The following is a 27,778-nucleotide window of genomic DNA, read 5'->3' on the forward strand; positions in this document are numbered from 1 at the left end:
AAAACCACCCCTTCATGATGGCGTCATTGGGTGGCACTGACATCTTCTCGGCCAGGACCCTCATCCTTGTGCACATCTCTGAGATACTTTTGCCAGGCTTCATGGTATCAGTGGATAACTCTTGGACAATCATGTGTTCGAATTTTTCCAACTTGAAAGTGCGTAAGAATTCCTCCCTTAGGTCTATACACGTCTGGAAGTGGTGGTCAGGGGGAAATTGACTGTACCATACATCGGCGGCATCCTCCAATGACAAGGGGAATATTTGAAGGAACGCATGCTCATTCTCCACATCTTTAGCTCTACATGCTGTGAGAAATTTCCTCACATGAGCTTCTGCATCTTCATGGAGGTGGCCTTTGAACTTTTGAGTCTTCACGTGGACCTTGTTCAGTAGCTCGAGAAGTCTAGCTCTGTTTGTAGGACTGAGAATGGCCATCCCCACCCGAGAGGCTGAAGCAGATGCAAGAGTTGGAGGGAGTCCTGATGGAGCGGTAATGAGTGTGGGTGCTCCAAAGGAGGAGACTACACCGACAACACCTCCTGTGGAAGACCACAATGGGGAAGTCACTATTGATGTAGCCATTGAGGAAGTGTACACAAATGGTCCTGTATACTCGGAGGGTCTCGGTGTTGCAGAGGGAAAGGGTGTGAACATAGAAGATGTGGGGGTTAAAGAGGATGAGAGAGCATTTGGGAAAGAGAGGGACGGAGTTGAAGTCATGGATGACTAGGCAGCAGGGAAGGGGGGGGTGGTGGAAAAGGCAGTACGGGTGTGGATGGAAAGGGAGATGAAACCATCATGGCAGCTAAAGGTATGGCCAGAGTAAAAGTACCCCCCAGTGGGATAGATGTGGAAGAAGGATTAGCTAGGAGCTTGGAGCTATGCATAATAGATGAGGTAGCAGCTTGTCCAGATGAGGCAAGAGCAGATGGAGTCACCACTCCAGTGGAAGAGGTGGTTGATGAAGACATCATTACAAGAGGAGGAGAGGGGCTGCCTTGACCTTGATGAGTCCCTGAGGAGCCCTCGTCCTTTGTAACCTCTTCTTTCACCTGTTCTCCGCTTTGCACTTCTTCTTCTCTGGAGTCCGGATCTGACCACCAGGGTTCCTGTTGATCCAAGTCAATGAGAGTGTCGATGAAGTTACTTGCTCTGGCTACTGCTCCAATGGGCTCACTTTGTGCTCCAATTGAGGACTTCGCAAACTTACGTCGCACATAATGCTTCTTATACCGCGTTTGGTCTGCCGGAAGTCTTTTCTCCACTCTCCTTGAGTACCTCCTAGTTCTCTCGCTAGCTCCTTCAAATGTTTCAGAACTACTCAGCATAAGACCTCTCTCTCGGACCCTGGATCACCACTTCACTTGTGCTACTCATCACCAGCAGTGTCCCACGGTGATCGCCATAAACTGTCTGAGAGGGGGGGGTTCCTAACACTTCCGAAAGTATTACCGGAGGTCTAGGGCCACTGGTGCGAGAAGCGAGTAAGACATGCCATAGGTGTCACTGATGTTACGTAGGCGAGTGCTAGTCGATGGTGTCAACTATGTGCAAGCGGTACAAGTGCTGAAGTGATGTGAGCAAGAAGAAGACCAAAGCGGAACAACATCATAAAAGCCAACCCTCGACATGAACGGAAAGAGCTTCAACCACATGACACAGGTCCGTTGTACCAGGTGAAGGGAGAGGAGGGGAGGAGAACACAACGGAAAGAGATTTTAGAGTAGCGAGCAAAGATGGGGAGTAGCATAATTCATTAGAAAGCAAGATGACTCGGAGGAGATACACACGAGGCGAGCTCTTGAATCTAGCCTCTCACTCCTTCACTCACACCTCCCGCCCCTGCCGGAATGTCCTTCCCCCTTTCCCCTTTCCCCCTCTTCACCTTCTCCTCCTCTGCTCCACCCCCCATTGCCAATCTCCTTTCCTTCTTCCTATTGGATGTCTTCTTGCATCCTTAGCCATTCCACCATTTGTGGGCCGACACTCCATCCTGTTCTGGGTCAGTGAATTCCGTGCTCCATGTGTTCTCCTGTCTATTCCATGCGCTCCTGACACTAGTTGGTTGTGAGGGTTGGTGCACCACCTATACCTCTTAACTGTTGGACTGCTTCCCTTGTGCACCAACGAGTACGGCCTGTGCGCCTGTGCACTCTGCTGGACTGCTTCCCATGTGCACCAACAGGTGTATCCCGTGTACCATTGCGCCGGTACTTCCCTCTGATCAACTTTGACCATGCTGGGTCGAGGTTGAGGTTTGGCACTCTTCAGTCATGTATTGCTTCCGTCATACCATGTCCATGTTTGTTCCAGAGTGACCAAGATGTGAACATATGTGAACACGATGCGGCTAGGTATGATCAAGGTCTAACAACTTGGCATGTTGCTAAGGTGACCATGATGTGACGCAAGTGTGACTCTTGGTGGGAGTCCCGAAGACTTTGAGTACAACAGAGCCAGATGTATAGAGGCCCTGGATGGCACCCAGATACACCCTTCGCAGGTGTTCACGGGTATTTGGACTGACACGGTTCATACTTTGATAGCCATTTGGGCTAGCATGGAGGGCCCTTCACGGGCAGCCTCTTCTAGGAGGACTGTATTCCTACGAGTTTGGAGGGGTTCTCCCTTTTTCTCGGAGGGTTCTACAGGATTGATATGGCACTATCAGCCCCAATCCTTTCTTTTTGGTTTTTGAGCTTTTGATGCATTGCATGGTGTATCCCATATGGAGCTTGCTCTAACGGTTTTCTTTAATACTTAATAGAAGTCTCTTTTTGCCCAAAAAAAAAAAAAAGTAGGATTGACCTTAGCATTGGCTTGCTTGCTAGTTGCCTTGGTCCTTCCTAAAGAAGGCTGTCCTTTCATATGCTGAAGAGTCAACTTGGCCCACTTTGGTAACATTTTTCTTGCTGTTTTGCATACACGATGGGATGTGAAACAACTAATGGCTGTCCATCCTCAATAATTGGCTGCATATCTGAAATATCTAAAGTAGGAGAGTCTATCTCAGTGTGTGGCTACTCATTGGGATCAAGTTCAACCACAACCAGAGCATTGTCATCCTCAATTGGCATGAGAATGGGCTGCATGGTCTCATTCTCATTAAAGAAAATGTCTCCACTGATGATACACTTCGTAGTGGAATTCCAAAGTGTAAAACCCTTACTCTCACTACTATGTCTGACAAATATGCATTCGATCCCCTTGTTATGATGGTTTCATCTCTTTCTTGAGGGAGCCAAAGCACCCAAAAAAGTCCCGGAATAAAGTGATATCCACAAGTGCCCTTGTGGGGCATCTATTCGTGATGCATGTGGCTGTAATTACAGCCTCTTCTCAAAAAAAATTTAATAGTGCTAATGCACGAGCATTAGCACTATTACAGCCTCTTCCCAAATTTTTTTTTTTTTTCCCAAGAAAAAGACTTCTATTAAGTAAGAGAAAAAACCCGCGAGAGCAAAGCGGAATACATCATGAAATCATGAGGATAAATAAAAAACCCCCTCAGAGTGAGGTGGAAAACAACCAAGGATGAGGCTGAAAGTGCCACCTCAATCCTGTAGTAGTTTCAGAGAAGAAAGGAGAATCCTTCCATTCTCTGAAGAAAGAAGCCCTCCTAGCTGAGGCTGCACGGGAGTCTCCCTGCATACCCGTTCATACGGCCATCAAAGTATGTACGATGTCTGTCCAGATACTAGCCAATGTGTGCGAGGGATGAACCTGAGTACCCTCCAAAGCCTCTGTGCATCTGGCTCTCCAGATATGCCAGGATGCTATGCTCGCTAGAATCTCCCAAGAAGTATCCACAGAGGCATGTACAGCTGTAAAAGGAAGGTGTGGCCAACGAACAGGACTCAATCTGATGACATCGAACAGAAATGGCCCGAGAGGAGTCAACTCTCTCATAGAAAACCTGAGGTCCTGTAAGAGAAAGCCAAGCCACTGAGCCCCATGTCATAAAAAATGGGGAATGGGCAAAGTGACTGAAAATCCTGGCTACCCCCATCCAAATCATCCTCGCCTGTCTGCAATCCCATAAGCAATGCTGAATAGACTCCGAAGCAGAAAGGCATCGAGGGCATGTAGGGTCGGCTCCGAACCTGGACCTCTAAAGGTTCACTGCAATCCCTCCATGGATAGAAAGCCAAAAGAAGCTAGTGATCTTTCTATTCCTGTGGGATTTCCAGAGTCTCCTCCAGAAGCACCTCTGCAGATCCGCAATAATATCAAAAGTCTCCCAATGAGGAACTCTGGAGGGTCTCCAACCTCTACTACTGAGCTGATATCTCCTGGCATTACTGACCGTGTAACGAAAGAAGGGGATGCTCTTCTCTCGATGCCCTGCGTCAATCCACTCCCACTCTCCGGGGTCCCACTGGTTTGAATTGGCCTTCCACCCTTGATTGACAAATGGCAACCCATTCAGTCAATCCTCACCAAATTCCACTGGCCACAAGAATGTGTACTTTCTCAAATTGCAGATTAGTATTTCGAAGACCACATCATGCTTCAATGTCCTGATGGCTCTCATTTTTTACAGAGTCAAGATTGCGGGCAAACTTGATCAGTGTCGGATGTGTGGGACCCTTGCACATTTTGCTTAGAGACCAAAAGAAAAGGCGCAAGAAGTCTTTTGGTGTGGCCCTTCCTCACCCTTGTTAGAGTGCTCCTTCATCAACTCCTACACAACTACACCCTCTACGCCTCCCACACCTACTATCCCTACCCTGCGTTGAGTTGTGGTAGAGTTCACTTTTCCACCACCTACAGATCAAGAGGCCCCTTCTCTTACCTTGGATACTGCTAGTTGAGGCTACAGCTAGTAGTGATGCCCATGACCCAATTAAAATCGGCGGCTGATGATGTCCCATGACATAGTTCAGGTCATGGTTGGTGATGCCCAGACCCAATCTTGGACATGGCCAATGATGATGTTCTTTCATATTCTCTTCCAGACCCTGGCCTCCCATCCGAGCAGCCCCCTTCCACATCAGTTCTCCGGAAACCCTTCATTGATCAAGGCAAGGTTGTGGCTTCATCCTCTTAATCATCAACGTAAAATGTTTCTATCTGTGTATGGATGGTTATTTTCACTCTTATGTTCGACAAAGAGAATAGGAGTGAATGAGACAAAGTGTGAAAGGCATCACCATCTCTACCACTGAACTAGATCCCAAGATGCTCTCTCAAGTGAGTGCATGGAGAGCTCAGAGTTAGCTTCCTACTCAGCAAAATAAATGTGCGGAGTGGAAGGGATCGATTCTTGCTGCACTTAACCCCTAGGATTGTGGATAGGAATTGTGCTGCTTCCTTGAGGCAATGGTCAAGGATTGTGTGAAGCAATATGCCGTCTCTATAGATCACTGTGCCCTTGGTGAGGATACTTCGATAAACTTTGCATCAACAGCCGTTTAGGGTATTTGGCACCTTGTGTTGGCAATGTTGTCTTTGTGCCAACATCACTCAAATTGACTCCATTTCCTAACACCCCCCCATGAAGGAAAGGTGAGGGACTACTAAAATGGAACCAAGAACAGAACATGACAATGATGGTCATCAAAACTGTGCATGCCGGTCTAGAACTAGACATGGCTCCCACACAATCTTAAAGGCAAGTGAGCATGGCTCAGAGGCTAGTGAGCATAACATAGAAATCTCATCTAGCATGGCTCAGAGGCTCATCATGCATGGATGCATGATCAACTCAGAGGTCTAGGAAACCAATGCACCAACAAATAGACCTATCAAAGCTCAGAGGCTGTGTCGGCGGGTCATCTTCGTCTGCATCATCACTAGTGGCAGATGCCACCCAGCTGGCATGATCCTTCTATTGTTGTTGAGCAAGCTTCTGGTGGTAACACCTATCCTCCGTATGACTGAGCTTGTTGTAGTAAGTGCACTTGAATGGCTTGAATGTCTTTCCTCATGCTGGTGGAGTCGATGGCCTAGGTCTCCATTTGCTGGTGGGGGCAAGTGCCTATGTAGTATCCGCTGAATAGGATGGAGATTCTTTGTTGTGGCAATCCTTTTCAAGAAAAAGAGACTCCATATCTTTGAATGTAGTCGATGCAATGCAAAGTACTTCAAGGGCATTCTCAAAGCGAGAAATCCCTTCCATACTTGTCATCAGGATAGCCATTTTGTCCTCGTCATCCGGGAAACACTTCAAATTGGAGAGTTGTTGAACTGAAGATTGAACTTTTGCTATATGCGCACTCAAAGTATCAGACTCTTCCATTTTCAGCTTATAAAATTGCATTTTCGGAAATACCTTGGAGTTGGTGATCTTGTTACCAAATATATTCTTGAGGCATGCCCAAATCTCCTTTGCCAAAATTGTACTCCATCTGTTGTTCCCCACTCCTCCTGCTCCACTCCTCTCCCTGCTCGACTGCTGCTCGACTCTCCCCGCTCCCCTGCTGCTCCTCCTGCTCCCCTCCTCACTGCCCCCTCCCTTCCCTCCTACTGCTCCTCCTCCCTGCTGCTGCTCCTCTCCTCGCTCCTCCTGCTGCTTCTCTCCCTGCTCCTCCTGCTCCCTCCTCGCTGCCCCCTCCCTTCCCTCCTCACTGCCCCCTCCTACCTGCGCTGCCCTCTCTCCTGCGCTGCCCCCTTCCCCCGCGCTGCCCTCTCCCCTGTGCGCTGCCCCTCCCTCCTACCTACTGCAGCCTCCCCCCCCTGCGCTGCAATCTGCTCCCCCCCCGCGCCTGTTGCTGTTCCCCCCCTGCTGCAGCCTATCCCCTCCTCTCCCCCCCTGCTCTTCCTTGCACCCCCCCCGCTCCAGGCCCCCTCCCCTCTCCTCCTCTCCTCCTCTCCTCCTTCCCCTCTCCTCTACTCCTCTCCTCCCCCTCTCCTCCACTCCTCCTCTCCTCTATCCTCCCCTCCTCTCCCCTCCTCCTTCTTGCTGCCCCCTTGCTGACTACTCCTTGGCTTCTTCTTCTCTCTCCCTTCTTCCTTCACCCACTCCTCCATCTGGAGTACCCCTATTCTCTTATAGGGATCTTTTGGGTTTCAGGAAAGCAGACAGAGTTTTTTATTTTTTGTGTTTGAATCGGCCAACACACCTCGATTGACAAATGGGTTCCCATTCAGTCAATCCGGCTCCGCTCACACCGGCCGCGAGAACTGTCACTTTTTCGAAAGACGAGCTGTAGCAGTTGCAAAAGGATTTGGAGCACGAGTGTTCCAGGACTCTCTTCGCACGCATTCATGGCTCACACCCCTCCAGGTCACAAGCTAGAGATTGGATGCTGGCAGCGCTTCCTCAGTACCTCGCCCCCCACCTCAAGGATGTTCGTTTGTTGGGACGAGGTTTCCTTCAGGTGTGCCTAGATTCCCCGAATGTCACAAGAGACCTGCTACAGGCCGAGTTTCTACTTCTAGGCTACAGGAGGATTTTTTTGTTTCCTTTTCAACTGGGATTTGACCCAGTTGAAGAGGACAAGCAGGGAGTTTTTGTTTTCATCAGGTTCCCTGGTCTTCCTCAGTTTATCACCGGCTTCTTTCAGTTATTGGCGAGAGGTTTGGTGTGGTAGCAGAGATCCCTCCTCTCCTTGGCGAGCCCTCTTCGGCTGCTGAGGCGGTCAGGATGGACGGGGTACCCAGGGTAAGGGTCATTGTCCAGGACCCCAATATTTCAGATGACCACATCATGCTACAGCGACCTGATGGGTCTTTCTTCCGCCAGAGATTTGAGGTTGCAGGTCGGCAGGACTAGTGTAGGATTTGCAGATCCTCGGGGCACTTCACCATAGATTGTCCAAAGAAGAAAAAGAGGCCCAGAAAGCAACCAGCTCGCACTAGCTTACGATAGAGAGCACGAGCAGGACCTACCACTCCACAGACACGGGCTTCCCCCCCTCCTAGGGCTACTTGAGTCCCTTCAGTCCCCTGCACCACCTCTGGCCCACGGTGGCCCTCTACTTTAGTTCACACCTCCACCTCTTCGAAGGCTACCCCCTTGGAGCCTCGGGAGGATACTAGTGTTCAGGAGCCTTATTCGACTCCACCCTTGGATCAGGCTGTATCTTCCTTAGCAGCCCAGGTTGTTGGCACCTCGTCTACACCACTTTTTTTTTTATCAGGATCGAGTACAGGTGCCTCTCTCTTTGGATAGAGGGAAGGGTGTTTTACATTCTCTTCCTGCTTCGGTAGGAATCCTTCGTACCCCCTCCCCAGGATTGGCTCAGCGGAACTCATTTTCCGCTTTGGAGGACCTCTCTAGCCTCCCAGATGATGATTTTGTACCCTCTACTTTTGGAGAGCCAGTTATCGGCATCCCTCTTGAGAGATCCTTCTCTCTCTCACCTGTGGACTTTCCTCCCCTTGGACCTCGTGTGTATGGCAGGAGGTCTGCTCCGGTAGAGGTTTCTTTTTTGGCCACCAGGTCGGGTAAGGTATTCAACCCACTTCCTCCTGCCGATGAGGATAGCCAGTTGGAATATACAGGGATTGGGCGGCATCCCTCATCATCGTCGCAGACAGATGATCAGGAATCAGCTCCATCCAGGAGTTTCAAGTGGTTCCCTAGACATTCTTTTTCTTCAAGAACACAAATTGGATGTCAGAGATTGCTCCAAGTCAGGTAAGCTGCTCTCAGGCCGGACTTTTTGGCTTCTTGCCTTGGGAACCATAGGAGGTACATGCATTTCAGTTTCAGATTCTATTCTCCCGCTGGTCATTGGACACGGTACCATAACGCCCTCCAGGGCCCAGTGGGTTTTACTTGTGATTGATGGGGACGTAATGTTGGTTTCCTCAACCTCTATGCTCCGAACAACAGAGGGGACCGTGTTTTGTTTTGGAAAGAGTTGCTCTCGTGGGCTGACATTGTAGATTCGTGGATTATTGGAGGTGACTTCAACATGGTTGAGGCACCTTCTGATAAGAAAGGGGGCAGAGAAGGTGGTATCCACTCCCTTGAGAGAGCTGCCTAGGATGCCTTCTTGTTCAGGTTCAGTGGTAGAGATGTTTGGTCAGATGATGCATTTCTTGTTCAGTCTTAGTCACTTTTGTTTTCATGGTCGAACCATAGGGTGCAGATGCCTATCCATGCTCGGATTGACAGATTCTATGTGGGTGACTGGGCTCTTGATAGAGGGGGGATAGTTTGCATTGCACTTGGTGTTTCCACTTCAGACCATTTTTTGGTAATTTTGTCCATCTCAGAGCCTCATCTGAGAGGACGGTCTCACAGTATCAGGATCCCCGACACCTTATACACGAATGAGGACGGTCTCACAGTATCAGGATCCCCGACACCTTGATAGAGGGGGGATAGTTTGCATTGCACTTGGTGTTTCCACTTCAGACCATTTTTTGGTAATTTTGTCCATCTCAGAGCCTCATCTGAGAGGACGGTCTCACAGTATCAGGATCCCCGACACCTTATACAGGATTTGACCCAGTTGAAGAGGACAAGCAGGGAGTTTTTGTTTTCATCAGGTTCCCTGGTCTTCCTCAGTTTATCACCGGCTTCTTTCAGTTATTGGCGAGAGGTTTGGTGTGGTAGCAGAGATCCCTCCTCTCCTTGGCGAGCCCTCTTCGGCTGCTGAGGCGGTCAGGATGGACGGGGTACCCAGGGTAAGGGTCATTGTCCAGGACCCCAATATTTCAGATGACCACATCATGCTACAGCGACCTGATGGGTCTTTCTTCCGCCAGAGATTTGAGGTTGCAGGTCGGCAGGACTAGTGTAGGATTTGCAGATCCTCGGGGCACTTCACCATAGATTGTCCAAAGAAGAAAAAGAGGCCCAGAAAGCAACCAGCTCGCACTAGCTTACGATAGAGAGCACGAGCAGGACCTACCACTCCACAGACACGGGCTTCCCCCCCTCCTAGGGCTACTTGAGTCCCTTCAGTCCCCTGCACCACCTCTGGCCCACGGTGGCCCTCTACTTTAGTTCACACCTCCACCTCTTCGAAGGCTACCCCCTTGGAGCCTCGGGAGGATACTAGTGTTCAGGAGCCTTATTCGACTCCACCCTTGGATCAGGCTGTATCTTCCTTAGCAGCCCAGGTTGTTGGCACCTCGTCTACACCACTTTTTTTTTTATCAGGATCGAGTACAGGTGCCTCTCTCTTTGGATAGAGGGAAGGGTGTTTTACATTCTCTTCCTGCTTCGGTAGGAATCCTTCGTACCCCCTCCCCAGGATTGGCTCAGCGGAACTCATTTTCCGCTTTGGAGGACCTCTCTAGCCTCCCAGATGATGATTTTGTACCCTCTACTTTTGGAGAGCCAATTATCGGCATCCCTCTTGAGAGATCCTTCTCTCTCTCACCTGTGGACTTTCCTCCCCTTGGACCTCGTGTGTATGGCAGGAGGTCTGCTCCGGTAGAGGTTTCTTTTTTGGCCACCAGGTCGGGTAAGGTATTCAACCCACTTCCTCCTGCCGATGAGGATAGCCAGTTGGAATATACAGGGATTGGGCGGCATCCCTCATCATCGTCGCAGACAGATGATCAGGAATCAGCTCCATCCAGGAGTTTCAAGTGGTTCCCTAGACATTCTTTTTCTTCAAGAACACAAATTGGATGTCAGAGATTGCTCCAAGTCAGGTAAGCTGCTCTCAGGCCGGACTTTTTGGCTTCTTGCCTTGGGAACCATAGGAGGTACATGCATTTCAGTTTCAGATTCTATTCTCCCGCTGGTCATTGGACACGGTACCATAACGCCCTCCAGGGCCCAGTGGGTTTTACTTGTGATTGATGGGGACGTAATGTTGGTTTCCTCAACCTCTATGCTCCGAACAACAGAGGGGACCGTGTTTTGTTTTGGAAAGAGTTGCTCTCGTGGGCTGACATTGTAGATTCGTGGATTATTGGAGGTGACTTCAACATGGTTGAGGCACCTTCTGATAAGAAAGGGGGCAGAGAAGGTGGTATCCACTCCCTTGAGAGAGCAGCCTAGGATGCCTTCTTGTTCAGGTTCAGTGGTAGAGATGTTTGGTCAGATGATGCATTTCTTGTTCAGTCTTAGTCACTTTTGTTTTCATGGTCGAACCATAGGGTGCAGATGCCTATCCATGCTCGGATTGACAGATTCTATGTGGGTGACTGGGCTCTTGATAGAGGGGGGATAGTTTGCATTGCACTTGGTGTTTCCACTTCAGACCATTTTTTGGTAATTTTGTCCATCTCAGAGCCTCATCTGAGAGGACGGTCTCACAGTATCAGGATCCCCGACACCTTATACACGAATGAGACTCTCACAGAGGTAGTGTTGGAGATCTGGGTTTCTCATATGCAGGGGGGGGGGGGGGGGGCGGTCCTTCACATGTGGCCACAGCACTTGCCAGTATCAGCGACTTTTATCACTCCGTTGCTAGTGCTCGGTGAGGTGAGGTACTCAGGCGAGAGATAGCTATCTGCCGGCAGTTGGCAGCCCTACAGAGGGAGGAGCAGAAACGACCATCAGATGCTTGGATACAGGAGCGCCTTGCTGCGGCAAGGGCTCACTTGCAGACCTTGCTTGATCAGAGAGCAGAGTATGCCTTCCATGCACAGGAGTCCTTTTGGATACAGATGGGAGGGAGAGCCAATAAACACTTTTTCTCTACACTTGGTCCCAGACATAGTAGAGAGAGTGTCAGGCAACTTATTGACTCTGACGGTGTTTTGCAGTCCCATCCAGAAACCGTCATGCACTTAGCAACAGCTTTCTATGCCTCCCTACTTTCCGCAGATCCAAACTCATAGGCCAAAGAGGTGGCTAGAGATGAAGTTTGGCAGATTTTACCTGTGTTGGTCACCCCAGAGATGTCATGCTCACTTGATGCACGCTTTACCAACACAGAATTCAAGACTGCTCTCTTTGCCCTTCATAAGGGAAAATGCCCTGGTTCCGATGGTCTTACTCCTTTTTTTATAGCCTTTTGGGATATGATAGGTGATCATATTACTTCAGCCCTGTAGGGAATTTGGGAATCGGGTGAGATGCCTGACTCACTGACCAAGGGACTCATTCACCTTATCCCGAAAGGTGGCAACAGGAATTTTGTATCCCATTGGAGACCCCTCACTCTTTTGGGCACTCTTTACAAAATCCTTGCCAAGGCGATCAGCATCCAATTACAGCCCCTTCTTCTAGACCTCATCCATGATACTCAGATAGGCTTTGTGCATGGCAGGAGCATTTTTGATAATATCTTTTCCTTTTGGGAAGCCACAGAGTGGGCTATGCAGAGTGGGCGGAGGCTAGCAGTTCTACTCCTAGACTTCGAGAAAGCCTATGACAGAGTAGATTGGGGTTTTCTTGAGGGCACTCTTCTACGGTTTGGATTTTCAGATGCTTGGATTAGAGGGGTGGCCTCCCTTTACAGATCAGCCCACAGCCAGGTTTTGATTGGAGGGGTAAGGGGTGACAGGTTTCAAATTTCCAGATCAGTTCGTCAGGGATGCCCTTTAGCCCCCTTCCTCTTTCTTTTTTTGGCAGAAGCTATGAGTATCTTCCTTAGATCTCAGGCTGAGCTTTTTGGGCTGAGATTGCCCTTGAGACAGGAGCAGGAGCTTCTTGACTGTGAGTTGGCTGATGACACTGCTATTTTTATTCAGGCCTCTTTGTAGTCCCTTGATTCTTTCCGGAGAGCCTTGGATATTTTTTGCTCAGCTGGAGGGGCACACATTAACTGGCATAAATCCTTTGGCTTTTGGATCAGTGATGAGGACACTCCAGGCTAGGGAGTTGACATTGGCTTTTCCTGGATTCAGAGGGGTGTTCCTATCAGGTATTTGGGATGCCAGGTATGATTGGACATCTCTCCAGCATAGCAGTTTGCCCCAGTACTAGAAAGTATAAGGAAAAAGCTCCTTTTCTGGAGCTCTGCCAAACTCAACCTTACATCTAGAGTTGTGGTAGTGAACCAAGTTCTCTTGGCCACCTCCTGGTTTGTGTGTTCTTGCTGGTGCCGGTCTAGGGATTGCATTACTCAGCTCATCAGACCAGTCAGGAATTTTTTATGGAGTTGACTTGATGGCACAGTAAATGTTGCAGCAAGGGTGGCCTGGGAGACCATTATTCTCCCTACATGTGAAGGGGGCCTTAATGTGATTAACCCGGACTTGCAGTGTAGGGCATTGCTTTGTAAGGTGGTGGTGAGGGGACTCATGTCTGGGCAGGAACCTTGGAAGGATTTATTTTTTGGATGCATTCAGGCTTGCACACCAACCTTGGGAGATGGTTGGGTGGACAGCCCTCGTTGGATTTTCACTTCCGCCCCTCTTAGATCTCTTGCCTCTCCTCTCATGACTGCCATCCTGAAAGCTTGGGGGAGCTTCAGGAACACTCTTCGAAGGATTCCACCTTCTACCGTCGAAGAGATTGATAGGCAGCTGATCATTTGGAATGATAGTATTCTTGACGAGCATGCCAGACCACTGGGCACTTCCCATTACATGCAATGGTCTAAATGGGAGAGAGGCCCCGCCTACACAGTAGGCACTTGGAAAGCTTTTATCAGGCTACCTGAGGATCAGAGACTGCAGTTCGTGAGTCACTTCAGAGGGGTAGCACGCAGGATTCAGCAAATAGGTGCAGCAAATAGTTGCCTATTACTTCCACCACTTGGATGGGGGCTTTTTCGAGGACATCGGTTCCTTTACAGGTGATCGCTCTTCGAGGTCTTGGGGAAGATGCACTGGTCTTTGACGTTGGGGATGGAGGTTTACTCTCTACATCCAAGGATGGCATTCTTCTTAAGGTTGCCTTTCAGCTTGTCAGGATTGCTGGTTTTGTGGACCATGGAGCGCGCTTGCAGTGGTACTTAGACCCCGACCCTCTGCTCTTGGCCTTGGGATCCTGGAGGTTGTGGTTATATGGAGGTGCACCTATCAGGTGCTTGCAGTGGGACCCAGGAGAGTGGGAGTGGATAGATCATGGGCACCGAGAGAGGGGGATTCCCTTCTTTCGTTTCACGGTTGGTAATGCCAGGAGATTTCATTGAATAGTAGGGGTTGGATTCCCTCCTGAGCCCCCCATTGGGAAAGCTTCTTCATCACCGCAGATTTGCGTAGAAATTTCTGGAGGAGGCTCTAGAAATCCCTCAAAAATAGAAAGATCACTCTTTTCTTTTGGCTTTCTATTCATGGAGGGATTGTAGTGAACCTGTGGAGATCACGATTTGGGGCTGATCCCACTTGTCCTTGATGTCATTCTGCAAAGGAGTCAGTGCGACATTGCCTTTGGGACTGCAGTCAGGCACTGCAGTCAGGCAAGGACTGTTTGGAAAGGGGTTGCTCGGATACTCAGCATCTTTCACACTTCCACTTCTTCATGACTTGGGACTCGGTCACATGGTTATCCCTTATCGGGCCCCAGGTGTTTAATGAGGGTGAGCCTTCTTCTTGGGCACTCTCAGTCGCCGACAAGTGATAGAGCCATGCTCTCTTCAGGATGTACCACTTACTCCCTTCAGAGCTTCTCATGTTTCAGTGGACACCTCTTGGGAGATTTTGGCTAGCATTTCCTCTTGGCACATTTGGAGAGCCAGATGTACTGAGGCCTTGGATGGCACCCAGATACACCCATCACAGGTGTTCACGGGTATTTGGACTGACACGGTTCACACTTTGATAGCCATATGGGCTAGCATGCAGGGCCCTTCACGGGCAGCCTCTTCTAGAAGGACTATATTTCTTCGAGTTTGGAGGGGTTCTCCCTTTTTCTCGGAGGTTTCTACCGGATTGAGATGGCACTATCAGCCTCAATCCTTTCTTTTTGGCTCTTGAGCTTTTCGTGCATTGCATGATGTATCCCGTATGGAGCTTGCTCTAACGGTTTTTCTTTAATACTTAATAGAAGTCTCTTTTTGCAAAAAAAAAAAAATCTCCTTTGCCTTGGACTTGAAGTCAATGTGATGAATCAATGAATCATCTAGGCAAAGCCCGATGATTGCGATGGCCCTCGAATTGTGTTGCTTCCAAATCTTTCATGTTTGAGGTTCCGTTGATGCCTCAAGTGCTTCATCATCTTCGATGGCATCCCAAAAATTCTCCTTCATGAGAAGGAGTTGCACTTTTGTTTGCCATGTGGAAAATCCATCCCCCTTGAATTTGTCCACAAGGAGAGAGTTGGTGGAAAGTGAGCCCATAAAGCTGGCAGCTAGGAGAGAGAAGAGTGATGGATAGAATGAAGGGCACAAACGAGCTGAGGGAGAAATGGAGGGCTGAGGAAGAAATGGGAGAAATGGCGGGCAAAGGAAGAAATGGGAGAAATGGCGTGCAAAGGAAACAAATGGCGGGCACAATGGAGATGTAGGAGAGGAAGAAATGGTGGGCAGAACAGCAGCGAGTAGAGAAGAGGAGCGGGCAGGCTATATTGACAGAGAGTACGGGCAGAGTGTACGGCGCAACAGTCCGTACTGTTGTACAGCTGGTATGGACAGAGAAGCGGGCAGAATGGCGGGTTTGCTGCTTGCTACTGTGAGCTGGGCACTAGGCCAAGATATGGGCTGCCACGAATCATTGGAGTTGAGCTGCCTCACACCATTGGAGTTGCCACGAGCCTCGAGTTGAGTTGCCATTGTTGGTGAGGCTCAAGGTGGAGACAGTAGAGCTCAAGATGGAATTGGAGAAGCCATTCCTCCAAGGGGAATGAGGGAGAGAGGCTTCAATGTCCTCAATCCCTTACCTCAACCTCTTGGAAGATAGTCTAGCTCTGATACCAAATGAAGATGCAAGACATGGAATGGAAAGGAAAAGCAAGACTAGGAAAGCATAATGGAAATGAAATAATGTGAGAAAGAAATATACAACCAAGCAAAGTACTTACATGATCAAGGAAGGCATGAGGCTTGATGATTATAACAATGCAAGTAGAATGCCTTTATAGGATAGGCACACACACTCTAAGTGTCAAATGTATATGGAATAAGTCCCATAGTGACACGTGGCACTTTAGGATATAAAGTAGTATAGTACTACTCTAGAACACACTAAAAGTCACTCAAATTGACTCCATTTCCTAACACACCTTTCCCTTATTTGCTCCTCCCCGCTAGAAATCCCCTTCCCTCCTTTCTATTGGTTTTCTTCCTACATCCTTAGCCATTCCTCCATTTGTCCGCCGCTTCATCCTTGATGGCTTCTCCAAGTCCCCAACCTCCTCTGAGTCAGTGACTCAAGTACTCCATGTGTACTCCTGTCTATTCCATGTGCATCTGACACTAGTTGGTGGCGAGGGTTGGTTTGGGCACACCTGTACCTCTTAACTGTTGAATTGCTTCCCATGTGCACCAACATGGGTACCACCTGTGCACGTGTGCAGTCTCTTAACTGCTACAGTCCAGTGCACTCTCTTTCAGCTTTGACCAAGGTCGATCGAGGTCGAGGTTTGATACTCCTCCAGTCATGTAGTGCTCCCATCATATCCAAGTCATGTATTGTTCCAGTCATGTCCAAATAATTTTCATGTCGTGTACTGCTTCAGTCATGTGCAAGTCATGTACTACTCCAGTCATGTCCAAGTCTTGTACTGGTCGCTCCAGAGTGACCATTTCCAACCATAGTCTTGGCTCTTTGAAACTTTGCATAGTTTTTGTTTTTCATGCTATGCATGATGTATTTCAGCCTAGGGACTTTCACTCTAGATGATTATTTTCATACTTTGTAGAACTATTTTTCTCAAGAAAGAAGAATGTTGGCTTGGATTACTAGCTCCAATCTACATGTTTTAAATATCATGGCTGAAACAACTGCATCAACTCTGGTCAACATGTTTTTTAATGACTTCTTCAAAGCATGTTTGGCATGCCCTAGTTTTCTCATAAGATTTACTATTTTTCAAATTTCATGGGGTTCTTGACATTCAGGTTCAAGTTTGGAACTTGGTGACTTATTTTTCGACCCTCCAAGGGATGGCAAAACAATGTGGGAGATAGGAATTCCTGATCGAAGTGCAGCAGAGTTCTTTGTTCCTGACCCTGACCCGAAATATGTGAACAGGCTCTTCCTCAATCATCCTGAAAGGCAAGTCCACACTTTCTTGACTTTTTTTTACATGATAATAATAACAAATTTTAGAATGCAGGATACTTAAGTCCTCATCTCTAATTTCAGAATTGCTGTTACAGTAGTTCCATATAAAAACATACATATCTTAATTCATGTTTACAGTAGTTTTGTGTTGAGTTTTTTTATATGGCACAGCTCATATAATAGTTGAAAGGGACAGAATAAGTTCTTTGAGTGTAGCAAATAAATCAATGAAACAACATAACTTAAGCTGCATGAAATATTGTAAGTGAAATACTTTGGGAACTAAGAACTCTGTAATTGGGTTTTGTGAGCTCAGATATCGACAGTATGGACTTTGGCTGCGATATTCAGAGCTTTATCCTGATAACGATTTAGTTTACAATGTTGGACAGAGTGACTGGACAAAAGACTGGTTTTTTGCTCACGTTTGCAGGTAACAATACTTTTCCTATCAATTATCTCCTAAAAAATGTATTTCCTCATATTCTACTTTGATCCTCGTCTCATTTTGCCTGCGTTAGATATGAGTATCAACTTCCATCATAAAATTTTCTAAATTATTCTCACATATAGAATACTCAATCCACTTTATATATACTCTGAGCACATCAATAGTTCTAAACACACGGAATCCACCCAAGAAACCCAATAACATTCTTGATTGGTGCAAAGTGGTTGTTGCTAGATCTTCAAAGAGAATAAGGTCATAGAATAGCCAAAAAGGAATAAAGCATTTAGAGACATTGTTATCATTCAAATAGGTGACAAGAGGTAATAGGAGGGGTGACAAGGACTATTTCGGTCATAAAAGCAACGAAGGAGTGGCAATAGGACTTTTGGTCACCCACAAATAACAAAGGGAGTACCTGTGATTGCCTTATATGACAAGAGGACAATAATCCTTTTTGTCACACTGAATTTTGGTCATGCAAAGGACAATGGTTTGACAAAGGACGTGTGGTTACCCTAAATAATAACGGGGTGACAAAGACCCTTTTGAGAACGACTTTTGGTCATCCTAGGTGTTGACTCTTTCCTACTGCTTTTGTAGGAAGAGCTAGGTATTCTATGTTTGCAGGGTTCCAAGGCTTTTTGTCACCTACAGATATATTGGGATTGTCGGTTGTAGTATATGTGTAGCTTAGGACCTCGAGTCGTGTTCCCCAGTGAGAGACGTAGGCTTAAGTGTGGTACGCAAACAAAGTGCATGCATGTGTAAAAGGAACGTAAATCATCTTTGTTGAGGTAATGAATGCTTTCGCCTTCATTGGGGGTTGTAGGGTTTAGGAGGAGTTTAAGGGTTAAAAGGAGGTTCCAGGGTTAGAAGGAGTCCAGGGCTAGAAGGAGGATCCAAGGTTCAGAAGGAGGTTCTAGGGTTTAGAAGGAGTTCCAGGGTTTAGAAGGAGGTTCTAGGATTTAGAAGGAGATTCCACGGTTTAGAAGGAGGTTCCAGGGTTTAGAAGGAGGTTCCAAGGTTCAGGGTAGAGTACATGGTGGAGAACTCGTCTCCCTCGTAGATCATGGAGTTTTAAGGGCTGAGGAACAAAGGGTTTAGGGGGAGCATAGGAGTGGGAGAGGAAGAAGGTGTAAGAGCATGGGGGAAAGAAGAGAGAGGAGGGAGGAGGAGGATGGAGGAGGAGGAGAGAGGAGGAGGAGGAGGAGGAGGAGGAGGGAGGAGGAGGAAAGAGGAGGAGGAGGGAGGAGGAGAGGGAGAGGATGGGTTGCAAGGTTGGACGAGAGGGGAGGAGGAGTTGTAAGGTTAGGACATCCTTTTGGACGTGAAGTACAAGGAAGCATGAACACTTGAGACAAATGCTTGGAATACCAAAGTAGACTCAACACAATGCCCCAAAGAGTGTGGGCTTCATTCCATTATGGGGTATTTATACAACTTGGAGAGCTTCTCTCTCTGCATGTAACACAAAGTTGTATCACAAAGTTGTAACACATTCTCTTTCTACATGTAGAAGTTGTAACACAAAGCTGTATCACATTCTCTTTCTACATAAGTTCATGTTGGCACAGAGTCAACATACTCCCGGATCCATTTTATTACCCGTCCTCGGGTTATGGCTTATTGCGATCACGTACCTGGGTTGCCATGTTTTTAGTCCAGTGGCTGTGGAACTTGTGTCGTGCCAGTCGATCCTGCTGTAAAGCCTTAGCACCATACAATTTTTGCGCAGTTTCTAGGTGGCCTGTATCCACCATTTGCTCGAACAGAGATATGTGGCATGCATCTAAGAAGATCACTCTTTGATAGAGCCGGCTTGTAATCTGAGCATCAATCCTTTCATTGGGATTAAAGCTGAGTGGAGGCAAATGGGAATCAAGGTAACATGGGACCTCCAGAATGAATTCCAATGTTTTACAGAATATGGCACTTTGGCAAAGGAAGCGATCAATGTTGCCGCGCATTATTTGTTCATGCTACTGAAGTGCTTGGACCATGGTGCCTTGGATATTCCATTCTACACCAGAGTAGGGTTCGATCATTGGCCAATTAATGATGCGATCTTCAGCCAAAGTGTGTATGTTGGCTTTCCATTTTTTACACCGTGGAACTGCATAGAACCTGGGATATATTCTAAGACATGGAGGTGCCCGTAAGTACTCCTTTAAGAGGATTACATCAAAGAGCTTGGGACGGCACCAGTCAGGTTGTGGATCCAACTTGCTAATTGTGTCATTTTCTGCTGATGGAAGCACCAGAAGTGTCGGAGGTGATGACGGTGCAGGGAGAGAATCGGGGGACATTGAGGAGAAATATGGCAGAGTGATAGTGGCGGAAGGGGGAGCAAAGGGGAGGGGGGGAAGAACTGGGCAAATGGTTTGAGCAGCTTGGTAATCCTCAAGGGTAGGATTAGCAAGGGAGGGGAAAAAGCTAGGTGTGAGGGGCTCGTAAGTTTGTGACTGTTGGGTTCGTTGAAAATGGTGAGAGGCATGAGCAAAGAGACGATGGAGGGAATAGATGTTAGGATGGAGCTCGGGGAAGGTTAAGAGGGTGGTAGCAGCAAGGGGAAGTGAGGTTATGATGTTGGCAGAAAGAGTGGTTAGATATGGGAAGTTGGATGTGAGATAGGCCTTGTCATCTTCCGACACTTCTTTTTCCTGGTGCGACGGGATGATCAGCTGCATGGGTGGGATGTCGGTTATGTCGTGCCATGCAAATAATAGGGATGGCCGTTGTAGCAATGGCAATAAACCTGCAATAACCCTGAGGGGAGGACTACCCATGAGGCAGACATATGCAATGAAAGCATCCGTCCTGAGTGTTATAAACCCGGCATGTGTAGACAGGCAGAAGATATTTTTCTCATCTTTAGACAAGTCTTGGCAAATTATGCGCAGGGTTTTAGTCCCGATGGAATGTTCCCAGGGATGAGCAGATATGATCCTAATTTGGAGTTGCTTCCATTGGATAAGCACGCGTGCATTGAGGTGATCTTCCACTTGTAGAGCAGCCACAAGCTCTTGGTACACCACGGTTGTGCATTGTAGTGGGGTGTCATTGGTGTTGTCTTCCAATGCCTCATTGTTGTGCACTAGCAATTGGAGTTCAAGCTTGGAGATTATTATTTTTTGGAAGTGCATCTCATTCATTTTTTATTTGTATTGATGGTAGATGGTTGTGTATGCCTCCTTAAGCTTTCTCATTTGCAAGGTGACCTTTGCCTGTTGAGGAATGTCTTCAGTGGTATTGGACCATTGGTCCAAGACTTGGGCTTGTGAAGTGCTGGCCTCTTGAACGGTAGCAAGCTGGTCTTTTAAGATTCGGCATTCCCTTGTAAGCTCATCAATGCTGAAGGCACGTACTGCCAAAGATTGTTTCATGTCTTCAAGCTTGTCTTTGCAATCCTGGAGCTCTTCTTCTTTGTGAATTAGAGTGAGTCGAGCTTGTGTCACTACCTTCGTCTGTTGCGCATGTGCAGATGTCAAGGAGTTATAGTAGGTCTGTAGGATTGCCGTTGCTTCTACTGCCGCAGTCAGTTGTGTTTGCCTTTGGTGGAGGTTGGAGGTCTCATCTCTTATTGCCTTCTCTTGAGCTTGGAGAGCTTGGTTTATGCGCACTTCTTCTACCTCCTTCTCATCTATCTGTGCCCGAAGTGCCTTGACCTCTATGGCGATTGCTTGGAATTGGTCATGGTTGTGTAGGTCGGTTGTGACTGGGGTGGCATTTGGTCTGCTTGGTCATGCACTGAATCTTCTTTGGAGCTATCGCTTTGGACCACGAACGCCTGTGGTCTCCGTGGTTGAGAGGATGTAGATGGCTGCGAACTCTGGAGGGAGTCCCATGGTTGAGGCGGTGGGCTCTTTTGGTGCATCCTCTTTAGTGGCGGCATCTTTTCTGAACCTGCATCCATGTGCATGTAGTGTACCATTGATCATTAGATTGATTGGCATACCGGTATGACCTTTCTGTGTGTGTGTGTGGGAGAGAGATCTTTTTTTATACATGCTTTGAGAGTGTGGAATGAAAGTGTGTGGTACAATTATTCATGCAATCATCTATGTGTCTAAGCAGAAGCGTGTGAGTGCACATGACCTAGTAGCTAGGTAGGGACTAACTATATGCTTTTTTGCTGGGATTTTCATAGGGCAGCTAGAACTCATTCATCACTTCTGAGCCCTAGGTAAAATCGATTGATGCTACCTATATGTGCAAAGACGTACATATGCAAGTGAGTGCTCGTGATACAATCTAATCCTAACTAAGGAAGATTTGGTTTCCCAAATCTTCGTTTTTATCGGGGATGGCTTGCGTGTTGATGTAGTAGCGCTTCAGTCAGCTCCCGTTTATTGTTATGTTGAATTGGACTCCATCCAATGCTTCAAGTAGCACAGCTCTGATGGGATTCATCTTTCGTACTTGGTATGGTCCTTGACCTAGATACTTTAGTTTCCCCTTGTGTACTTTGGCATTGTATAACAGGACTAAGTCGCCTTCCTTGATGTCTTCAGCTTTCAGATTTCTATCAAACCATGCCTTTCTTCTGCGTTTTTCTATTGTCATGGCATGGTAGGCGACTAGTCTTGTCTCTGTATGCTTCTCCAACTGATAGAGCCTTTCTTTCAAGGATTCATAGTCTCCCATGCATTCCTGTACTGCGATGCATAGACTTGGTATTACAAATTCAAGTGGGACCACAGCTTCAAGGCCGTACACCAATTGAAAAGGTGTGTTCCCTGTAATGACCTTGAATGTGGTTCTGTATGTCCATAAGGCCGCATTCAGTTTCTCTCATATGATTTTGTTGGTGGATTCTGCGAGTCCATTCCCTTGGGGGTAGTAGAGTGTGCTTTTTCTATGGATTACCATGAAGCCAGACAAGAGTTCTTGGATTACCTCATTGACAAATTGTGTGCCTCTATCCGACACAATTTCAATGGGACATCCGAATCGGGTGATCACATTTTCGTATAAGAATCTTGTTGTGCTTCTGGCATCTGCCTTTCTCATTGCTTTAGCTTCATCCCATTTTGTAAAGTAATCAGTGGCCACAATGATGTAGCATGCCTGTGTTCCTTTTGCTGTTGGATGTATGGGACCCACATAGTCAATCCCCCATTTTTCAAATGGTTGTTGTGCAACAATTGGTGTTAGAAGATTGAAGTCTTTGTGTTGTGGTTTAATAGTCCGTTGGCATACATCACATCCTTTTATATATTCATAGGCATCTGCCCACAGTGTTGGCTACCAGTAGCGTGTGAGGAGAACTTTTCTTGTTGTGGCTTCCCCTTAGCAGTGTCCTCCTGCAATGCCTTCATGGACTTCACTCAAGATTGGCATGATCTCATGAGGCACTACACATCTTCTTAATATCTGGTCCTTGCCCATCTTGTACAATTGTTCTGCAATGAGTTGATAGGGTGCAGCTTTTAGAATCAATTTTCTGGCATCTGCTGCTTTCATGTCAGGGGGTGGTCTTCCTGCCATCAAGTACCCAATGATATCTCCACACTATTCTGGAACAACATCTATTTGAAATAGTGTGGCATCTGGTAAGTCGTCTTCTACTCCAGTGGCTGCTTCTCCTAACTTGACTCGAGACATGTGATCGGCAATGTAGTGTTGGGCACCTTTGCGGACCACGATTTTGAAGTTGAATTCTTGAAGCAAGAGGAGCCATCTGGTTATTCTTCTTGTTGTACACAAACGGTTCACAAGATAAAGCAATGCTTGATGGTCGGTGTAGAAGACAAAATCATTTACCAGTAGATAGTGCCAAAATTTCTTTACACTATACACCATTGCTAGGGCTTCTCTTTCTGTGGTTGTATAGATGATCTCTGCATCATTGAGTTGTCGACTGGCGAAGTAGAAGGGGTAGCCTTTCTTATGTTCACCAAGTTGACAAAGCACACTCCCAATTGCATACTTGGATCCATCAGTATGAACATGAAAATCAATATCCCAATTGGGAGATATAAGGATGGGTGCTGTGATTAGGCGCCACTTTAAAAGCTCAAAGGCTTGGTCGCACTCTTCGGTCCATAAGAACTTCATTAATAATTTGTAAAGTGGTCTAGCTATCATGGCATACCGCAATATAAATCTTCCATAATAGCTGGCATGTCCCATAAAGACCTGTACACCTTTGAGATTTGTAGGAGGAGGCAGTTCCATGATGATTTGTATTTTGTCCATGTCATCTCATCCTACGAGTGACCCAGAGCCTTCAGTTCAGCCTCCAGGGGTCTCTGAGCCTGCTTCGACTCATTCAGCAGAACGAGAGGAGACTCCTCTAGGGGAGCCTCTAATGGAATCAGAGGACCTGGAGGTGCCTCCAATGGAACAGCTTTCACGGAGAGCTCGGAGGAGACGGAGACAGAGGGAGAGCCAGTAGTACGAGCAGCCCTAGGTACGAGCTCACAGATGGCAGAGAGTTGAGACTTATGTGCAGGAGACCCCGGAAAGGGGAGATGCAGAGGACCATCTGTGGGCAGGTCTTGACACTGTGCAGGAGACGGTCACTCAGGGAGTCGAGTCACATGTACGGGAGACCCCGGAAAGGGGAGATGTAGAGGACCATCCGTAGGCAGGTCTTGACACTGTGCAGGAGACGGTAGCTCAGGGAGTCGAGATACATGTGCAGGAGACCCCGGAAAGGGGAGATGCGGAGGACCATCCACAGGCAGGTCTTCTCACTGTGCAGGAGACAGTAGCTCAGGATTTGATGACTCTAGACACCACTACCCCGGAGGTTCAGATATTGGTTAGGGAGACAATTATGCAGCAGGAGACTGCTCAGGCTGCAGTTACTGTGATGGATGCCTCTCCCTAGCAGTCCGTTGAGAGAGTGGTATTTTACGACACAAGTCAGAGTCAGAGCCCCCGTCCCAGGATCTCATGCGCTTGTACGAGGTTCCCTCGAGACCCCTTTCACAGCCCCGTCGCACAGTACCTTCCTTTGTTTCTATGCGGAGCGTCCTTTTAGACACCCCTCCTAGCACAACCTCGTCCTCGCAGCTTTTCACTCCTGGTTTATCCAGATCTTTTGCGAGTGCGGTCATAGATTTTGCTCAGTACCCAAACAGGCTACCCAAACAGGCGTAAGGATTGGGAGATCCTAGCAGATGAGATCGAGCGAGAGTATCAGTCACCCTTGTGGACAGGCACCTCGTCGTAGATTCTTCCTCTCCCTCTCACCTATTCCAAGAGCAGATTCAGGACGACTCAGCCCTTTTCAGCTTTTCTGACTCCTAGACCTAACCCCAGGATGGTTGACAGAGATCTGCCCATTGAGTTTTGGCCCTTTTTGGCTCGAGGGGTTATCACAGACTCCCTCACTCGATTGGAACTTCTACCGGTGTTTTGCCGACGGTCAGAGGAGGTAGAGGAGTACTTGGGATCAGCTACTCTCTCCAGAGAGGGGCATGTTCTTCGTTTCTCCACAAGTAGCTTTCGATCTCGGGGGAGCGAAAGCTGGTCAGCTGAGTTACTTGACAACGAGATTGTTAGACAGCTTATGAGCATGACTCAGTTTTCATCGATTCACCGTTTTGTTGGCTCGTAGATTCATTCTTGCCCTAGGACTCTTCGACTTGGCTTCGGTGGCAGGGCCTTTCTGTTTCTATTCTTTGAGATTGGGAGACTTTGATTTGCCCAGGAGTGCTGGTTGGTTTGAATTTCAGCTCCTTGGTTCGCGCCAGAGTACTATTCCCTTGAATGGAGCCATTTTACATGAGTTGGGCTAGAGTCAGCATGGCTTGCCAATTGAGGGCAAAAGAGGAGAAGGAAAAGCTCAGAATTAGAGATCAGAATGCAAGAGCGGAGGTATCCAAACTTCAGAGATTGATTCAGAGTTTTCCTCATTCTCTTTTCATTAGAGGGCAGCTTTCGGAGGCTCAGGAGAGACTAGAGGAGATTCAGGGCAGGAGGGCCCAGTTCAGGTTTTACTCTCAACAGACTTTCTGGATTCAGAAGGGGGATAGATGCTCTAGAGAGTTCTTCAGGGCAGTGGGTCAAAGATACTCTTTGGACAGTCTTCGTAGACTTGCGGATGAGCCCGGGTCTCTTCAGACGGGACCCTCACTGTCTTGTTGAGATCACTTCTGATTTCTATTCCACTCTTTACACCGCCGATCCAGTCACCGAGGATATGATCAGAGCCAAAGAGGAGATTTAGAGCCATGTCCCCCTGATGGTCTCAGAAAGGATGAGTCATGTTTTGGATAGCCCACTATCACTTCTGGAGATCACGGACGCGTTACATGAGCTGCCCAGAGACAGATGCCCGGGGGAGGACGGTTTGTCGCCTCTTCTTTTTAGAGCTCTTTGGGATACGATTGGGCCTCATCTACTCTCTGCCTTTTCAGAGGCTCTTGATATAGGATCTTTGGGCGAGACATTATGCACAGGTATGATTTGTCTCATCTCGAAAGGGGGAGACAAGACAGCCCTACGTAATTGGAGACCCATTACACTTCTAGGGACAGCCTACAAGATCCTAGCGAAGACCTTGGCTCTTCGCCTAAAGCCTATGCTACCAGATATCATCAGAGCTACTCAGACAGTATTTGTCCAAGATCGGAGTATCTTGGATAACATCTTCACTTTTTGGGAGGCCACTCATTGGGCGAAGGAGAGTTAGCAGGAGATTGCAGTTCTTCTCCTCGATTTTGAGAAGGCTTATGATAGGGTGGACTGGGGTTTCTTGGAGGGCACTATAAGGAGGCTAGGCTTCAGTGATAGATGGATTTCTTGGGCCTTTTCACTTTACTCCCACTCTTCTAGCAGGATGGTGGTCTGTGGAGGCAGAGGACCGGCTTTTCAGCTATCCAGATCGGTACGACAGGGATGCCTGCTTGCACCTTACCTTTTCCTTTTCGTAGTGGAGGCTATGGGATACTTTATGCAGGCTACCAGTCATGGCACTTTGGGCCTCCATCTGCCTATCCGGCAAGAGCAGGAGCTTTTGGACACTGAGTTTGCTGACGACACTGCACTGACAGTCAGAGGAGATGCATATAGTCTCGCTACTGATGCGGATTCAATTGACAAGTTCTGCCTAGCCTCAGGGGGACTTGTCAATTGGAACAAATCAAAAGGCATCTGGACAGGAGCTCAGCAGGATACCCCAGCATGGGGAGGAGACAGAGGCTTTGTATGGATTCCCAGAGACACCTCCACGAGATATCTAGGCTTCCAGGTTGGCATTGAGGTGTCCCCGATGCAATAGTTTGCCCCAGTTCTTGAGAGCATCCGGAGAAAGCTAGCCTACTAGAGCACGGCTAGACTTTCTTTGGCCGGAAGAGCGCTGGTACTCAACTAGGTTCTACTAGCGACTATGCGGTACGTTGCGTCATGTTGGTGCTTTCATGCTGACTCGATCCGTCAAGTGAGGAGTGGTGGTACTTGTTCCGGAACTTCCTGTGGAGTGGTGGCGACGGTTCTGAGGACATTAGGGCCACGGTTTCATGGGATACTATCACTTTACCCTCCTCGCAAGGAGGACTTGGGGTTCTTGATCCTGAGATGCAAACCAGAGCCCTTTTGGTCAAACTTCTTGTTAGAGGTTTGACTCCAGGAGATCAGCCGTGGAAGCAGTTCCTACTGTATGGGATTCACCAGTGCACCCCCAGAGCAGCAGGCCAGTGGGCAGGTAGAGTCAGTTGGATCTTCCTGACGGACCAGCATTCTCATCCTTCCTCACCACTTGTGAAAAGGCTTATTCATTTATGGGATCATTTTCGACAACACCTCATCAGAGCAATTCCCTCCTCCAGAGAGAAAATTGCCCGACAGCCACTATATCATAACCCCCTGGTTCGGTATCAGGGATCTTGCCCTGGTACAGAACTTAGGACTCCCTTGGCCAGATGGCATGCTCAAGGGGTTGTGACAGTCGGAGATTGGTTCAGGGGAGGTGTGGAGATGTCAGAGGAGGAGATCAAAGATAGACATGGGCCACTTGGACAGATTGCTGCCACCAAACTACTGATCATGAGAGCTATTCCTCAGGGGTGGAGGGATATGCTTACAGATCCAGCCTATGTTCATCCCATCTCTACTTGGTCAGGTTGTTTTAGTGAGGCTAGGCTATGCATTGGAGTTCGTTTAGGACCGGCACCGTTTACTTATTTTGAGACGGACTCCTCTCACAGATTGTATCCCACTCAGCCCCTGGATCGACAGGAGCTCCTTTGGTAGAGAGTCAGGGTCATTGGTTGCCTGGGTAAGAAATGGGTCACAGATCCTTCCAGGTTGACCATTGCAGAGGATCCTAGATGGAGACTTTGGATCTTTCAGGGTCGACCTCTTGCGGAGCTCGACTGGGACCCAGGTGAGTGGGCGTG

At 47.9% G+C, this 27,778-nt stretch overlaps 1 protein-coding gene across 1 annotated transcript in view; it reads left to right on the forward strand.

Annotated features, from left to right (window-relative positions):
- Positions 1 to 27,778, forward strand: part of LOC147885427 (uncharacterized) — a 382,071-nt gene that overhangs the window by 327,493 nt on the left and 26,800 nt on the right. Inside the window, exons 13-14 of the mRNA XM_087396736.1 lie at positions 16,813 to 16,969; positions 17,295 to 17,411. Coding sequence (XP_087252862.1) covers positions 16,813 to 16,969; positions 17,295 to 17,411 — 274 coding nt within the window. The remainder of the gene's footprint in view (positions 1 to 16,812; positions 16,970 to 17,294; positions 17,412 to 27,778) is intronic.

Source organism: Dipteris shenzhenensis, chromosome 25 (assembly GCF_047967505.1).
Source record: "Dipteris shenzhenensis isolate YYH24624 ecotype China chromosome 25, Dip_SZ_1.0, whole genome shotgun sequence".
NCBI lineage: Eukaryota > Viridiplantae > Streptophyta > Polypodiopsida > Gleicheniales > Dipteridaceae > Dipteris > Dipteris shenzhenensis.